The following is a 17,727-nucleotide window of genomic DNA, read 5'->3' as shown; positions in this document are numbered from 1 at the left end:
TCCTCCCCCAGTGCCTGCCCCGTCGCGGGCCCCTCTCTCCGCGCGCCTCCCGCCCGTGCCCAGTCCTCTGCGGGTCGCCGTGGAGAAGTGGGGTCCCTGGGTCCGGGCGGCCCGTGAGAACCCAGTGCCCGTGGCACACACACTGGGTGGTCCTTTGGGGTCCCCCCCCCGGTGGGTGACGCTGCCAGGGTTGGGAAATGGTGTCCCCCAGTGCCTGCCCCGTCGCGGGCCCCTCTCTCCGCGCGCCTCCCGCCCGTGCCCAGTCCTCTGCGGGTCGCCGTGGAGAAGTGGGGTCCCTGGGTCCGGGCGGCCCGTGAGAACCCAGTGCCCGTGGCACACACACTGGGTGGTCCTTTGGGGTCCCCCCCCCGGTGGGTGACGCTGCCAGGGTTGGGAAATGGTGACCTCCCCCCTCTTCTTGAGCTCTAGGCCCTTGGCCACCTGGGACTTCGGGTCCATGTTTACCCTTTTGGCTCGCGTTCGTGTTTCCAGATGTCCGGAGGCAAACTCTAGCGCCGTGGCAACAGCACAGTTGTCCTGGCAGACGCAGTGGCGGCCGTTGCCATGCTTATTATAATTAGCATCTCTCCCAGTGCCACCGGCCGGCCCATCTTATTTCTTTGAATTCTTCTGGTGGCCCCTGGAGGCAGATACTGTTGATCACCCATTTCGTAGAGGAGTAGACAGCTCAGGGAGGAGACAACTTATTGCCCCAAAGTCAGTGCCAGAGGGAGGACTTGAACCTCTCTGTGTGCTGCCCCGTGTCCCACTTCTCCCTGATAACCTTCCCCCTACAGCGCCCCAGGAGGACTCTAACCTCGGGTGACCCTCTCATACCACCTGCGCCCTCCTGGCTCCCTGTGCTGTCAGTAGACTGAGGCAAACCCCGCCCTCAGCACCCTCCTTGGGGCATGAGAGCAGGACTTTTCTGGCTGTGGGGCCACTGAAGAATCATTTAAGAGGGTATAGCTGGGGTGTTGCACCTTGATGTCTTTAAAGATATCAGTTTGATTCCTTCAGATTTGTCCAAAGGAAATCAGTCATGATGAGGAAGGGGTTGGGGAGAGGAGGGACGGAAGCTCCCGAGTTCCCGAATGGCGAATGAGGAGTATGAGGAAGCACACGGGCTCTGGAGTTGACAAAGTGGGCTTGCTGGGCACCTCTGCCAATCACACAATGTCTCAAAGCCCTCAGCGCCTGGTATACAGTAGGCATTCAAACAGGGTTCCTGCTAAGAAAGTACAAGACCTCCCCAGGTTTTGTGTCTGTGCGCACGTTCCTGTGTGGTTCCCGGCTCCTCTGGTCCTCGCAGCTTTGGTGATTAATTGTGGGTTTGTGCCTGGGCTTCCAGGGGTCAGTAGATGGCATATCACTTCTTTACGGGGTTAGTTTCCACAAGGGCAGAGCTATAGGTTCCTTCCGTCCACTGCAGCATTTCCAGAGCCCAGAACAGTGCCTGAGGTGTCCCGTAAATGTTTGTTCTTGATTTAGCTCCTATCCTTATGCTCCCATGGGTACTCCTTTATCTCCAGACAATACTGAACTAACAATAATAGCAAATACTTGGTGGGTGCTGTGATATTTGCTTTGCATATATAATTTCAGTCAATCCTCATCACAACCCTATGAGATAGAGTTTATTATTCATTTCCCAGAAGGTGAGGAAATTGATTAGGTTACAGAGCCAGCTGGTAGCAGAGCTGGGATTAGAACCCCAGCTAGTCTGTCTTCAGAGCACTGGTTTCTTTCTTCTTTTTTTTAATCCTCAGCTGAGGATATGTTTTTGTTTTAATTGATATTTAGAGAGAGAGTAAAGGGGCAGGGGAGAGAGAGAGAGAGAGAGAAAGAAATATAGATGTGAGAAAGAAACATCGAGTGGTTGCCTTCTGTACGTGCCCCAAACCAGGGAGTGAACCTGCAACCGTTTGGTGTATAGGGGGACACTTCAACCAACTGAGCCACCCGTCCAGGGCCAGGACACTGCTTTCCTACAAAGCAGTTCTTTGGGGTCTGCGCCTCTGCACCCCAGCCCTGCAGTAATGGTTAACAAAGCCTAACGGATGAGTAAGAGCATACCCCTGCAGGTTGGGGACAGGGAGAAACTCTACAGATCACTCATCTCTAATGTCAACCAATGGGGCAGCCTGGCTCGGGTGAGGGCGGAGGGAAATCATTGTGAGTGTTAAGGAATGAGGGGCTCTTTCTCAAAGTTGTCACCCCAGTTCATCTTCTGTGGAATCCCTTGTTGCTTTTCTGAACTGGCAACGGCTTCTCTATTTCTCCTTGGGTTAGCTGGCTCTGGCCCAAGAATACCCCCGGCCATCGCAAAGTCAGAAAGTGAAGGTAATGTGGGATGAAGTACAATAAAAACCTACAGAGCTTTGCGGGGGTCCAGTGCTCATTGAGGTGGGAGACCCTTGCTTCCAGATCCCCTAATTTTTCACGGCAGCATGAGATGTTTCTGGTGTGCCTTCTCTCGTGCACTCCAGGACCCTCAGAACAGAACGACCTCCTGCTCATCACCTCCCTGGGCTGTTCCTAACCTTTGCTTCTCGCCTGGAGACCTGCCCCTTGTTCCCGCCAACTCACTCATAGAGGTCATTGGGGTGAGCCCCCCGGGGTCCCCACCCTACCCCGTCATTGACTTTCATCCTTATTTGATTAGAACACATCCTCTCAGTCTCAGTGGTTTTGCCATTGGGTTTGGATAGTCTTGGTTGTGGGGCTGTCCCGTGTGGTGTAAGATGTTGAGCAGCATCCTGGTCTCCACCCACTAGATGACAGTAGCACCTCCACTCCAAGTCCTGCCAACCAGCCATGTGTCTCCAGACATTGTCTCCGATAGAAAGACACTGCATTGGGGAGATAACTTTTTTCTCATCTAGTGCCCTGGCCCACCTGGGTCCCTGCCATCTCCCCTGTTTGTTCAGGGATTTCCATCTGCCTGGGAGCCTTACTCTTTCCTCTGAACCCCATTACCCACCACCCACCTCTGGCCTTGCCCTGCCATCTCCCCCCACCACCCCCAATCGCTGTCTAGCCTTTAACCCAATGCTCTACCCACTGCATCTGGCTTGTGTCTCCGTTGCTCTGTTGATGGCTCTAGAGATGGTAATGCCTCGTCCTAATTTTGTTTCCTGCAGCCTCACCCCAGTCGACCTCTCTGTTTGCCACTGCCCATTCCCTCCTGGAAGGCACTGATTCCTGGCAAATTTTCACCTGCTATGGGCTCTCCTGGTCCTTTCTCTTCCCCTCCCCTGATCTCTTCTTGGGCTAAAATGATGTCAGCGCTCTCTCCATAGCGGGCCAGTTCCCTACTCTGATCCTCTTTTTACATTTATATATGGTCAAACTCTTTCATCTAGAACAGGAGCCAGCAAACTGAAACCAGAGGGCCGAATCCTGCCCACCATGCCTGCTTTTGCAAATAAAGTTTTATCGATAGGAGCCACACTCAGTCATTTATACATTACCTATGGCTGCTTTTGTTCTCCAACGCAGAGGATTTTGTGATCGCGTGGCCTGCAAAAATATTTACACTTTGGCCTTTTACAGAGAAAGTTTGCTGACCCTTGATTTGGGACAAATTCCTTGAGGATCAGGATGACATGCCTAATAGCTCCTGTGGCCTTTGGTACAACTTGAATGAATCAAGTTAAATGAAGCATCCAGGAGTGCTGTGTTTTTTCTTTACAGAAGCCCTATTAAAGACATTTATGTATTTGCTGTGCTGAAAATACGGGTTCCGATGGTGAGAAAATAACAGTGATGTCCCCTCCTTAGCTGAGTGTGTGTGATCTTAGGATTTATTTATTTCAAGTCATCTTGGCATTGAAAGAGGATTCTGTACCATCAGCTCTGTCTCCAGAGCCCAAAAGAAAGTGGTGTCTGCTATGAGGTTTTCTTTCAAGAGCCCTTGTGTTCATTTCTATTAAGAATAAGTCAGGGATGGTTAGTTTATGTTTTGCAATCAGACTGAACTAATGTGTTTTAGAATTAGAATAATGACAAGTAATGCATTCTCATTGCAAAAATAAAAAAAGTATAGAGAGGGGGAAAAACAAGTTATTCGTTTTGCATGTATCTTTCTAAATTTTTAAAAATTTCATACAGTAAAATTGACTCTTTTTTTGGTGCACAGCTTTTAATTGTAAACTATGCCTAGTGTTGCGTGGTGGTCCCCACAGTCAGGATCCACAACAATCTCTTCCATCACTGCCTAAACTCCCTTGGGCCACCCTTTTGTCATTACACCGTCCCCACCCCTCATCCGTCCACCTCATCCCCGCCAACACTGATCTGTTCATCCCTAGTTTTCTCCAGACTTTAAAAAATATCTTATAATTGGTTAATATTCCTAAAATTGAAAATTTTTAACTTAAGTACTCATAAGATCCTCATTATTCCTGGATTTCATATTTGTGAATTCGCCTACTTGCTGGAATTTGTTTGTAACTCTATAGTCAACATCCAGAGCACCTGTGTGGTCACTCCCAGACACCCAGAGCCGTGGAGTTTGACTTGACAGTTGTAGCCGAGGTCCGCCATGGCGGCTCTGCTCTCCCGTTTCACTCTCCTTGCGTGATTCACACAGTGCTCAAGAATTCAGACAAGTGCCCTTCTTGTGATACATTGAGTGCCATGGTTTCCTCATTTTTGTGCTTTTTGTTGGTGACTGTGTTGTTTTATGTGGCCCCTATGCACAGTACTGAGGTGCTGTCTAGTGTTCATAAGCGTGAGGAGGCTGCGGGGTACCTCGCAGAGAAATTCGTGTGTTGGGTAGGCTTTGCTCAGATGAGCTATAGTGCTTAGTGCTTAATGCTGAATCAATAATGTCTATGAAATAAGGTGTTTCATGGAGGGGCTCCCTTTGTTCACTAGACCCTGGTCTTTTATTGGGGGGCGGGGGTGTCCTAGTGGCTTTTGGGATTTTAGAAACATTTTATTTCCAACAATGAGCTTTTCTGTTTTGTGTTGCCAAATGCCAACAGGGTATGAGTTCCAATTTGAGTTTAAGGCAGGCTTGTAAGGATTAAAATTCGATTTCAAATCTGGGTTTTTCTTGCAACTCCATAAGGGTGTGTTGTCATGTCACAGTTGCACAGTCACCTGTTTTGTATTCTCTCCCATGCCTCTGTGAGAATGTGGAAAACGGGTACTTTCCCCAAACTGCGTTCTTTAACATTGTGGGGAAGGTAGTGGTTGGACACAAAGGGATGAAGACAGCGGGGCCACTGTTTTCTGAGGCCTTTCCATGATTCTTTGTTGCCAGTTGTTTTCAAAGACGAGTCCACCTTGCAGAAGGTCAGAGAAGGGATGTGCTTCGAGATGTTCCTTTCTAGTTGTACTCAGGCCGTTGTGTGGAAGCAGTCCGCTGGCTCCATCCCCATGTGTAAACGGGACTCCTGAAGATGGGTTGGGCCTGAGAGTTGATGTGTGAGGTCGTTAGGGTTACAAAACTGTGGTACTGACTGGAGGAGTTGCCTTGGGTGTTCCTAAGTTTTCCAGAGTTTTCAGATATAGAAGGTGTTGGTGTCAGGGTGACTACAGGTCTTTGGTCCCCTCTCTAGTTCCCTGTCCTTAAATATTGTGCTCCCCAACCCCCACCTCATCCTTTTTTCCTCTCTCTCAGTTGTTCCATCTCCTCCTGGTTATATCACCTATTGTCACCACTTCCACCAGCACTCACTTGCCCCTTTCCCCAAGCTCCAAACCCACACCTTCCCAGCAACCGAGCACCCCAAAGCCCTCACACACTCAACATGCCCCCAAACCGAGCCTCTTGTCCTTGCCCCCCAAAACTGGGCCTGTATCAGCCTCTCCGGGTTCATCGGTGACTTCCCTTCTCCTTCCTCTCCACCTCTCTGAGGACCAAGTCCCGTTGATTCTAGTTCCGCCGCCTCTCCACAGTCTTGCTCCTCTTCCTGTACCCACCTCCTAAGATAGACCTCCTAGGCCAGGCCACACAGAGTGGCGGTTCCAGCGTGCCCCTTTCATTCCTTCTCCACTCGGCTGCCACAGTGATTTCCCTTCTATCTCCTTGGTTCCTCCGTAGCTTCCAGCTAGATCCCTTCCCTTGGCATCTGAGTCTGGCCCCAGCTGCGTGCAGTCTTACTTCCCGAAGCACATGGCTGCAGTTCCCGGGGTTCTCTGTCCTTCCTGTCTGCACTTGAGTTTTCTGTGCTCCACACATCCTTCTTCTCCCTTTGCGCCCACACTCACCTGCTTCTTCCTCACAGAGGCTGGTCAGAGGCCTCCTTCCATTCTTACCTGGCTTCCTTATCCGCCCTTCTCATTCCCTTTCAGCACAGACTGGGAGTACCTCTCTGGGCCCCCGGAAACATTGGTCTGCTCATTGAAGATGTGTCCTAGAACCCTTCTGGTCATTGGCCACTCATTTCCTCTCCCCAAGGACAGTCCGTTTGCAATTTTCTGTTTTGGTACATGTTTACCTTTCTAGAGACGAGTGTTTGCATATATAAGCTGATGTATCTATTTCCATATAAGTAATAGCATATCACACAGATTGATCATCTTGTTCTTTACCATTAACATCATATTCTGGAGATCTTTCTGTGTCGCCGTAAGGAGCCGCCTTGCTCTTTTTTGCAGCCGTGTGGTATTCCGTCTCATCAGAGGCTGGCAAAGCCCGTGGGCCACATGGGGTGCACCACCCGCTTTTGTACAGGTGTTCACATTTTTAAGTGGTTGGATAAAAACTCCAACTGTGATTTTGTGACACGTGTAAATGATATGAAATTTGAATTTCATTGTCTCTAAATAAAGTTTAATTGGAGCACAACCATGCCACGTGTTGTCATGGTTTAGCGCTACAAGGACAAAGTTGAGTAGTGACCGAGATGGTATGTCCAACAAAACCAAAAAGATTTGCTCTCTGGCCCATTACAGGAAAAGTTTGCTGACCCCTGCATTCTGTCCTTGGTTCTTGCACCTGAGCACGCTTCAAGGTCACCTGGAGGGTGTGGTGAAATGCAGATCCCTGGGCCCCACGCCCCTAGAGTTTCTGATGGAGCAGGTCTGGAGTGGGGCCTGCGAATTTACATGTCTAACAGGTTGTCAGATGAAGCGAATGCTGCTGGTCCCAGGACCCTACTTTGAGAACGACTGCATCACGTGGACAGATCATCATTGATTTAACCCGCCCCCTTTTGATGGACAGCGATGTTGTTTCCGTCTTTGGCCGCATGGACTGTGCTGGGTTGGATGGCCCGGCACAAGGCTCATATTGCACCCCTGCCTGCAGCGGATTGCCAGAACAGGAATCTTTGGGGACTGTAAGGCTCTCACCTTATCCGTTTTGACAGTCTCCATGCCCAGCATGAGGCCCAGCAAACATTTGTTGAGCGAATAAAGGATGATTTCCACGTGGCTGACTTGCAGTTCTGGAACCGCCTCCTTTGTGGAAGTCAGTTTTAAGAGCCAGTCTTTCAGGCAGGCAGAGAACCTGAAGGGTCTCTGATACTGCGGTGTGCCCGAGTTTTAATTTCTAAAGACAGTAAACCTGGGAATTGGTTCCATGTAGCACCAAGGGGACAACGAAGCTCACTTCTCTTGTACTCCTCGTAGCTTTGATCGTGCTGTTGTCGTCGTTTACAGCAAGTGAGGATGTGACCCAGGCTCACACGGCTGGCAGGTGTCAGTGCTGGCGTGGGAGCCAGGTCTGTTGGGTTTCTGCTGTGCCCCAAAACTGGTATGGGGGGTGGCCTGACCCCTGAACCCAGGCTTATTGGTGCAGGACCCCTGAATTTCGGAGAGAGCAGTGTTAAGACTGGAAAGAATGCAGAGAGGAACACGTGACCCAGAGTAGGTCACTGGGGCACATATTAAGAATGCCGATTCTAAGGAATGAGTGCATTCATGATTGAAAACAGAAAGTGTAAAACTCTTAGCCTTGTGAAGGATTTTCAGAACTTTCTAGATGCCTTCTTTTGTGCCCCTTACACTTTTCCTTTGCTGCTTTCATGCTGGAGAGAAAACCAGGGGAGAGGGGACATTTTCCAAGACAGCTGTCATGTCAGTCTTCTTCTCTGGAAAAGTCTCAGATTCCAGAGGCCACGGGGGAACTTCAGCCCCGCATGGCCCAGCAGGCCATTCGGCATTGATGGACATGTTCTGTGGCTGCACTGTCCAGGACGGCGCCCCTGTCCACACTCGGGCTCTTGAAACTGTGGCCAGCGCCTGGCTGAATTTTTACTTTTATTTAGCTCATTTAAAGGCTAAATTTCATTCAAATGTGAAGTTTTATTTAACTTAGCTTATTTAAATTTTAAAAAATCAATACTTGATTCTGTTATTGGAAAACTCTTTTGTGTGTTTGGAATAACTTGAGGTTACGAACCTACATTTTCAGTGAGTCACTTTGTGAAGCCCACCTCTATAGATCAAGCATTTCTGATTAAATTTTAGCATCTGAATTGAGACAAGCTGCACGTGTAGAGTACAGTGGCACTTCAGAGGCATAGTGTGGTAAAAATCCTCTAGAGGATCTCGTTAATATTTTTTTAGTATTGCTTACATGTTGAAGTGAAGTTTTTTAATATACGGGAGTAAGTAAAATACATTAACTTTCATGTTTGTTTTTACAGTTTTAGAGAAAATTTAAAACGCCATGTGTAGCTCACATATTCCTATCAGATATTGCTGCTGTAGATCCTACACACCCTAGTCATCCAGCATGATGAGCTATAATTTGCCATCGCCCTTGACCTTCCAATGAAGTAGGCAGAACTGAGTACTTCTTACTGCATTGTTTGTTTAGGTTTCAGTCCTGGCATCACCTCCTCCTTAATTGTCCCAGACCCAGTCAAATAGCTCATTTTTTTCCTTTTCTTTTTTTATTGTTTAAAGTATTACATATGTCTCCTTATTCCCTATATGCATGCATACAAGTCCTTTGGTTGATCTCTAACCGCCCCCTCCCCTGCCTTCTCTTTTTTTTAGTATTGCTTACATGTTGAAGTGAAATTTTTTTATACACTGGAGTAAGTAAAATACATTGACTTTCATGTTTCTTTTTGAAACATGAAAGTTGGTTGGACAGTCTGTTCAGTGTTACCTTGTCTCTGGATCTATTTTTGTTCATCAGTTTATGTTGTTTATTATATTCCACAAATGAGTGAGATCATGTGATATTTATCTTTCTCCCACTGGCTTATTTCGCTTAGCATAATGCTCTCCAGTTCCATCCATGCTGTTGCAATTGGTAAAAGTTCCTTCTTTTTTATAGCAGTGTAGTATTCCATTGTATAGATGTACCACAGTTTTCTAATCCATTCATCTGCTGATGGGCACTTAGGCTGTTTCCAAATCTTAGCTATTGTAAATTGTGCTGTTATGAACATAGGGGTGCATATATCCTTTCTGACTGGTGTTTCTGGTTTCTTGGGATATGTTCCTAGAAGTGGGATTACTGGGTCGGTTAAATGGCAGTTCCATTTTTAACTTTTTGAAGAAACTCCATACTGTTCTCCACAGTGGCTGCACCAGTTTGCATTCCCACTAGCAGTGCATGAGGGTTCCTTTTTCTCCGCATCCTCGCCAGCACTTGTTGTTTGTTGCAAATAGCTCATTTTTATGAACTCTTCTAGCCCATGGAACTCTCCTCGATGGCATTCTTCTCAGTTATATTTTAAGTTGTTTTGGGTAGTTAATAGTGACTCCAAGTCTGTGAGATCCAGGGCAGCATCTGTCCTATTCCCTGTAGAACTTCCAGTACCGGGAGTAGCGTCTGGCATGGAACAGGGTCTCAGCAGATTTTTGCTGAAGGAGTGAATGAAGGAAATTCTCTTTAACTGTCTTTCTCCAGGTTGTCATTACATGACAACTATTTCATTGTTTCCTTAAATCCAATCCACATGCTTCTTCATTAGGCATATTTTTGAAAAAACAATAATGGTCAAACTAACATAGCAGTTATAGCACAGACTTTGCATTTGATTGCAGGATTGCAATCCTAGTGGCACCATCTCGAACAGCCTGTGTGAGTCTGTGAAAAGGACACCTCCTCTGGGATGATTGTTAGAATTCAGCGAGAGAACATGTGCTCCAGGGCATGGGCCGAGTGCACGGAGAAGGTGCTCAGAAAATGCTCGCGGTCACCAGGGCCCCTGCTGCCTCCTGTGTGTGAGGTCTTAGCTGCCACTTATTAAAAACTTGAAGCATCCTTGGTTTCCAACTGATGCATTAAAAGCCAGCAAAGGCCCTACGTGTATGTATTTCTGGCACCATGTCTGACATCCTCTGGGTAATTTCTGTCCCAGCAATAAATTTGTCAATTGTTTTAGACTAATAGGGACACATGTGGCTTTAATGAATTGAGTTAGAGTTATTGGAAATTTACAAAAAGGCAAGTCTTTATTGTTCCCTATAATTATAGTCATTTAACCTTTTAAAATAAGTTTATTGAGCTATATATAATTCAATAGCATACAATTTACCCATTTCACGTTTACAATTCAGTGGTTCTAAGTACATTCACAGAGTTGTGCAACCATCAATACAATCAATTTTAGAACATTTTCACCTTTTCCAAAAGAAATACCATCCTCTAGCTCTCACTCCTCAGCCCCTCGAACCACTAATCTGTTTCTGTCTCTGGATTGCCCGTTCTGAACATTTCGTGTGAATGGACTCCTACCCCATTGTGGTCTGTGTGAGTGGATTCTTTCACTGAGCGTCATGTTTTCAAGGTTCATCCATGTTGAAGTGAGTGCCTGCTTCATTCCTCGTTGTGGCTGAATAATCTTCCACTGTGTGGATGGATCACATTTTGTTTATTCATTCACCAGTTCAATTAAATTTGAATGTCATATAATCAATGCGTACTTTCTTAGGACCTAAGTACCTTATATCCCATGCAATGTTTGGAATATACTTATCCTAAACAATTACTCATTGTTTTATCTGAAATTCAAATCTAACTGGGTATCCTGCATTTTTATTTGCCAGATCTGGCAACCGTGCCTGTCACTGGCGGACTGTGTGCCCGTGGGTGATGGGCTTTGTTCCTTGGAGGCCCAGTTTTCCTGTCTGGGTGGGGATGGGGCTTGCAGAGAGGTGTCAGTTACTCAGTGCCCGCAGAGATCTGTGTGTGCGTGCCGTTCCCGGCTTGGGTGGTGTGAGTGTGGGGCTGGAACTGGTGTCCTTGTCCTCTGCGAGGTGCCTCCAACTTCCTAATGAGGGAGGGAGCCAGCGATATGTGTTTTTTTCTTGATCCAGCCTAATCTGTTCGGAATGTGACCCAGGAACATTCTTGCTTTGTTTTCCTCAGATTTTTGCTCGGCTGTTTGCTTTCTAATTTGTGCTGCTTTTGTCGTCATTCTCAGGGTGCATTTTCAAAAGGATTTTCTACTCTTTCTAGAACAATCTGTTTGCCTCAGAGATAGGAAGGGAAGGGTTAGTGTCTTGGAATACAGTAAGTACAGGTTCTGTTCTGAGCCTTATCGTCCAGATGCTGAGGGCTGTGTGTGTGTGTGTGTGTGTGTGGGCAAGGAGAAGCTATCTAAAGAGTTTGATTCTGGTGAATGTTAACTCTAGTATAAGGGGCACAAGAAAAGGACTTTGATAGCCAACAAGGCAAGGTCTTCCCTGTCCAGTGCAGTAGCCACTAGCCTAATGTGTCTATTTACATTTAAATTAGCTAAAGTAAAATGAAATACTCAGTTCCTCAGTCTTACCACATTTCTAGAGCTTGAGAGCCACAAATGGCTGGTGTCTCCCAGAGTGGAGAGTACAGAGACAGGACATTTCCATTACCGCAGAAGGTTGTTGGACAGCACTGGACCAGGGCTGGAGCGCCAAACTACAGCCAGAGGGTTCAAAACTCTGGCCTGCTGCCTGTTTTTGTAAATAAAGTTTTATTGGAACAGCCAATTTCATTCATTCACATATCATCTCAGCTGCTTTCGGGCTGTAATGGCAGAGTGGAGGAGTCTAAATGCAGACTGACTGCGAAGCTGAAAATATTTATTATCTGAGCCTTCATAGAAAACGTCTGCCCAGGCTTGGGTTAGGGGAATGAAGACACAACATCTAGAGATGGCTGATAATACTTGGGAGAAATAGACAATAACAAAATAGCTGACATTAATAAGCACCTACTGTGTGCCAGGCACTGCTTGTGGGCCTATCCTGCATTATTTTACTCACACGTTGGACACAGCCTTGGAATCGTGTGAGAGTGGTGGGCCAGTCTGTTTAGTGTGGTGCAAGGGAGGGAGGGACGAAATCTTGAAGGCTGCAGGAGGAAAGTACAGGGTCATGGGCAGCTGTGGAGGGTGTCAGAGGGGGGGGGGGGGGGGGGGACCACCTGCAGGAGAATGGGCACACTGGGTGTTTGTGACGGAGAGATCAGACTTGCTGGAAAGCCCTTGCACTCCCAGGTAAAAGGTGACGAGGCCTTGGCTTCCTGCCTGGAAGGAAGGCAAGTTGAGGGGAGTCAGTGAGGTGGGAAAGTGACAGATTCAGCTCTCCTTGTGAGCACCTGATCCCCATAAATCGGTTTCCTGAATATCTTCACATTGACTCAGTGGAGACGGCTCCCCTCTCCCCTTGTGCGTTACATAATCCCCTATAATCCCTCCCAGTGTCTCCATTATGTCATATTCCACGTGATGACATTAAGGCTTCTAACAGGTACTGCCAAAGGAGTTATTTTCTTTGCCTTTCAAAAGTAAATACTTAGACACTGCAGGGAACACTACCAATCAGGGTTGGCTATGGCATTTGTAGGTCTCAATGCAGAATGATGTAAGGATTTTAAGATGTATGGAAGGGGATTTAGCCAAGGGCAGGACCCTCTGAGCAATGCCCTGCCGCCAATTCTTAAAACCCACCATTGTGTGTTAGCTCACCTGTCACACTTTCTGCATATTTTTACTCTAGTGTGTCCCAGCATGGATATCCGGAACAACTTCACGAGGCTGTATGAGCTGGCTAACTGCTCGATCATCGAAGGACATTTGCAGATACTGTTGATGTTCAGTTCAAGGCCTGAGGATTTCCGAGACCTCAGTTTCCCCAAACTCATCATGATCACTGATTACTTGCTGCTGTTTCGGGTCTATGGGCTGGAGAGCCTGAAGGACCTGTTCCCCAACCTCACGGTCATCCGGGGCTCCCGCCTCTTCTTCAACTACGCGCTGGTCATCTTCGAGATGGTCCACCTGAAGGAGCTGGGCCTCTACAGCCTGATGAACATCACCCGGGGGTCTGTCCGCATCGAGAAGAACAATGATCTCTGCTACCTGGCTACCATCGACTGGTCGCGCATCCTGGACTCGGTGGAGGATAATTACATCGTGCTGAACAAAGACGACAATGAAGAGTGTGGGGACGTCTGTCCGGGCACTGCGAAGGGCAAGACCAGCTGCCCTGCCACTGTCATCAATGGGCAGTTTGTCGAACGGTGTTGGACTCACAGCCATTGCCAGAAAGGTACGCCGGGGTGTGCAGGGGTCTAAGCTTTTCTCGTGCCTTGTTTGTTAGAGAAGCTGGACCGGGAGTGGCAGCCCTTTTCTGCAAAGGCTCAGATATGAAATGCTTTAGACTTTGCAGACTGTACATAAATGAGTGTACATGGCTGTGGGTGAATAACTTTATTTACAGCCCTAGCTGGTTTTGCTCAGTGGATAGAGTGTCCGCCTGTGGACTGAAGGTTCTGGGTTCAATTCCAGTCAAGGGCATGTACGTTGGTTGCAGGCTCGATCCCAGGCCCTAGTGGGAGGAAGGGGGAGGGATCGTGCAGGAGGCACCCAATCGATGTGTCTCTCTCACATTGATGCTTCTCTCTCTCCGTCGGTCCCTCTCCCTTCCACTCTCTCTAAAAATCAAATGGAAAAATATCCTCGGGTGAGGATTCTTTCCAATTTTCACAAAGAGAGGGATGAACAAAGCTTAATGGGGAATTTGTTCCTTTAAGCCTTGCTTTTCCAGAAGTGACATTTCTGGGTCAAAGGTTCTTGATCCTGATTGCCAAATTGCTTTCCGGAAATGCTGTACCAGCGGAGCTCCTCTCAGCATTGGTGTGGAGGGACACCTTGGCCTGCTCTGAGTGTTGTTTGAGAGAATCTTTCATAATTCACTGGAGGGAGGAGCCGTTCTATTTGCATTTCTTTGATTGTTATCAGGGTTGAACCTTTTAAAACATGTTTGTCCTGTGGGTTTTCTCTTCCTGTTCATGTCTTTTGTCCATCTGTCTTTTAGGACCTTGGTGGTGTTTGAAATATTCATCTGTGTGCAGTTTTCATAGATGCAGGCTATTAACCCTTTACCAATTGTGTTTTTAGGCATTTTGTTCAAATGCTCTAGATGTCAGTTGACAGAGAAACTTACAGGGTTGATTGAGTTCAGAGCTGGATTTGCACACGCCTCTTACGTTACTTTATGCTTAGAGCGTTCCTTTCTATCCATAAAATAAATGTTTTTTCCCCAAATTTTCTATTTCCGTTATCATCATTAAAAAAATTACCTTGGACATTTGGGATCTATTTGTGTGTATGATTTGAAAGGATGTCCATTGTCCCCAAAATAACAAGTTGGGGGGGGTCTTAATGCTGTTTATTGCAAAAATGTACCCCTTCATCGTTGATTTGGGGTCTGATTCTAGGTAGTCATAAATACATCTGTCTTTCCTTGCACCAGGGCCGTAACTGTTCTAATCCCTGTGGTTTTATAATGTATTGATATCCAGGGTGGGAAGTTCCACATAAACACACTTGCTACTTGTTTATTGTCTCCTCTACCCTTACTACACTGAAATTCCCTGGGAAGAATTAGTGAACATGGGATTGAGGTGGAAGAAAGTGAGTGGAAGGCTTATGGGTTGTATCATAAAAGATAAGGAAAGGGAAAAAGGAGGGTGTGAATGTGACCCACATCTCGCGTGGTTCAGGGTTCAGGCTCCGGAAGAGGGGCCGCACGCAAATGAAAGAGACAAGACAAGAAATAGTAATTTGGAAATTGGGGGGCCAGGCGAGAGCCCATTCCAAAAGGATGGACTCCGCTTGTCAGGCCTTGCCATCCTTTTATTCGGTTTGGGATCCACACATAGTCCTTAGGCAGGCAAGTTCCAGTAACAGACAGACTATCTTATCAGTGAGGATTTACATGACTATCTGGTGGGGAAGTTGCTTCAGCTACCATTGTCTGGACTGAACAGTGGGTGCCTAGCCCTGACCTTTGCCAGGGCTCATGGGTCACCAGCCTCCCGGGCTCCTTGTCCACACCTCTCCGCTAGAGAAGACAGTGGGCGGCTTCCCACATCAGGGTCTTCTCACCTGAGCCCAAAGCTACCACGAAGCCCTGCAAGGCGAGGCCTGAGTAGAATCTGTGGAATTCTCAGTGAGGACTCCATCGGAGCCCAGGGAGGAGCCTTTCCACCACACAGATGTTGGGTGGTAGGAAACATCTGTGAGATGGTGAGAGTGGGACCGCCACACCTCTTCCGAGGAGAGGTCGGGCAGCGAAGGGAAAGAGACTCTGGAAGTTTGTGGTTGGAGGAAGGGATGATGGTTAATATATTGTGGAAAAATCTTGAGAATGTTGGTACGTCAGGGACAGAGAGAAGCTAAACGGCAGCTGCAAGGGGAGCTCTGTTATCCTTGATTTAGAGACCAGTGAGGTTTCTTAACTTGCCTAAGGCCACACAGCTAATAAAAGACCGCTGGGGTTTGCACCAACTCGGACACAAAAAAGCATGTATGTTTTTGTGTGACCCCTTTGTTCAGAAACGTGAGAGCCACTTCTGGATGGGGCGGGGGAGCAGGGAGAACAGTGAACACTTTTACCCCAAGGCTGAGTTCTCCAAATGCCCAGGGCTCATATGTCTTGGGATATAATTGGAGGCATGCTTCTGTGGGTTTATTTTTGTATCCATTTTAGTCAAAATATCCAGGACCGCATTATCAGCAAATGCCCTGATATTTTCAGCAGGCTTTTTATTTTTTTATTTTTTAACTCTTTTGCGTTTGAGAACAAAGCTTGTTTTTCAGCACTGGGGGTTGCATTGCTGTGACTGACACCTGTGAGGGTTCTGAGCTCCTGGCATGTGGGCACGGTGCAGTGGTCCTGGCTCATTATCGGTGGTGGGGTCCCGTGGGTGAAGCATTGCCCTGTCCTGGGACAGATGTCAACAAGTGATTGTGCTTTGAACTGGTGTCCCTGTCTGGTGAGTACAATTTATTGTAGTAAAATACACATAATATAAAATTTACAATTTTAAACATTCCAAGTGCTCAGTTCAGTGGCACTAAGTACGTTCACACTGTTGTGCATCCATCTTCACGATCCAGCTACAGAACGTTCTCATCTTCCCAGACTGGAATTCTGTCCCCACTAAACACTCACTCCGCCTTCCCCTCTCCCAGCCCCTGGCTCGCACCATCTGCCTTCTGTGCCTGTGGATCTAACTCCTTTAGGAACGTCCTGCGAGTTGAGTCCTACAGCATGTGTCCTTTGTAACTGCTCATTTCACTGAGCATAATGTCCTCAAGGTTCACCCATGTTATAGTCGGTCCGGCGTTTCTTTCCTTTCTGAGGCTGAGTGATGTTCCCGTGCACGGTTGGACCACATTTTGTTTCTTCATTCATTCACGGATCGGCTCTTGGGCTACTGCCACGTTTTAGCTATTGTGATGAATGCTGCTGTGAACACGGTGTGTGTCTCCAGCTTTTTAAATGCTGCTGTGGCTTCAGAAGTTATGGTTACATTTCGTGGGGTTTCTGAGTGCAAAGCAGACTGAAACGAACCCTCGGAAGACCCCCCGTCTCAGGAGACAAATGCAGACCTGAGAAAACTGACAGCTCAGACACGTCCTCGAGCTTCCATTGTCCTTTTCTCGCAGGCTTGCAAGGCTCTGGGAGCTCCTGGGGCCCGTGTGCCTTTGGGATGAAGGTGTTCGGCCTTCCTCTGCAGTAACCCTTCTTCCACCCGGCCCTGAAATGAGAATGCTTTAGGCAGGAGAGCAGAGGAGGGTAGGGGAATTAAAAAGAGAAAGTCACTGGTGTGTGGCTCCACATTCTTCTTCTCCATCACTGTCTATAGATTTTGGCTGAAGATGCCGAGAGGCCAAATACAAGGAGCCCTGCCTGTGCGGGAGGAGAAGCCCGATCAGGAAACACGCTCATCGAGAACTGACTGTGTGCTAGGCATTGAGCGGGGAGGGAGCTTGGGGTCCCAGGAGGGCCAGCCCTGCCTCCTTGGAGAGGATCTTCTGGTGGCAAATACACTGCGTGCGTGAGTGAGTACCTTGTGGGGAGAGTTACAGCAGTGCTATCTCTGGGCGAAGGCGTGATTGAAGCCTTAAACTCATCTTTGGGGTCACAGAATTGGCGTGTCATGAAGGCCCTGAGGTTGGCCTCACTGGTCTGTTGCAGAGTGGTCACAGGATGTGTGGGGTCTGGCAGAATTGCCTTGGAGTCCTGTCAGCCATGAACTGGTCATGATCTGGATCAAACCTCAGGTTTGTCATTTGAAAAATGGGAATGATTTACGGGACCTGCTTGTTAGGGTTATGGTTAGGGGGTTAAATGAGATGGTGCAGGAGGTGCACTTAGCCCAGTACCTCTGTGAGCGTTCTGGAAGCTTCTCCTAAGTGCCATTGGTTCACCACTCTTTCTGGGCAGACAAACCACTGAGTCAGTGAATACCTGCCAAGTCTTGGCTGCGTTTCTGGCTTTGGTCTGGGGGTAGCAAAGGAGCGCCCACCA

The 17,727-nt window shown here is 47.7% G+C and overlaps 1 protein-coding gene across 4 annotated transcripts in view; it reads left to right on the top strand.

The window, feature by feature from the left end:
- The first annotated feature begins 12,767 nt into the window (after positions 1 to 12,767).
- INSR (insulin receptor) overlaps positions 12,768 to 17,727 on the top strand; it is a 152,916-nt gene continuing 147,956 nt past the window's right edge. For all 4 annotated transcript variants that reach the window (XM_005864901.2, XM_005864900.2, XM_005864899.2 and 1 more), the window contains exon 1: positions 12,768 to 13,455. In XM_005864901.2, coding sequence (XP_005864963.1) covers positions 12,783 to 13,455 — 673 coding nt within the window. In that variant the 5' untranslated portion in view covers positions 12,768 to 12,782. The remainder of the gene's footprint in view (positions 13,456 to 17,727) is intronic.

The sequence above is a fragment of the Myotis brandtii genome, unplaced genomic scaffold (assembly GCF_000412655.1).
Source record: "Myotis brandtii unplaced genomic scaffold, ASM41265v1 scaffold193, whole genome shotgun sequence".
NCBI classification, from domain to species: Eukaryota; Metazoa; Chordata; class Mammalia; order Chiroptera; family Vespertilionidae; genus Myotis; species Myotis brandtii.
The sequence above is the reverse complement of the archived record's forward strand: the minus strand, read 5'-3'. Positions and strand labels throughout refer to the sequence as shown.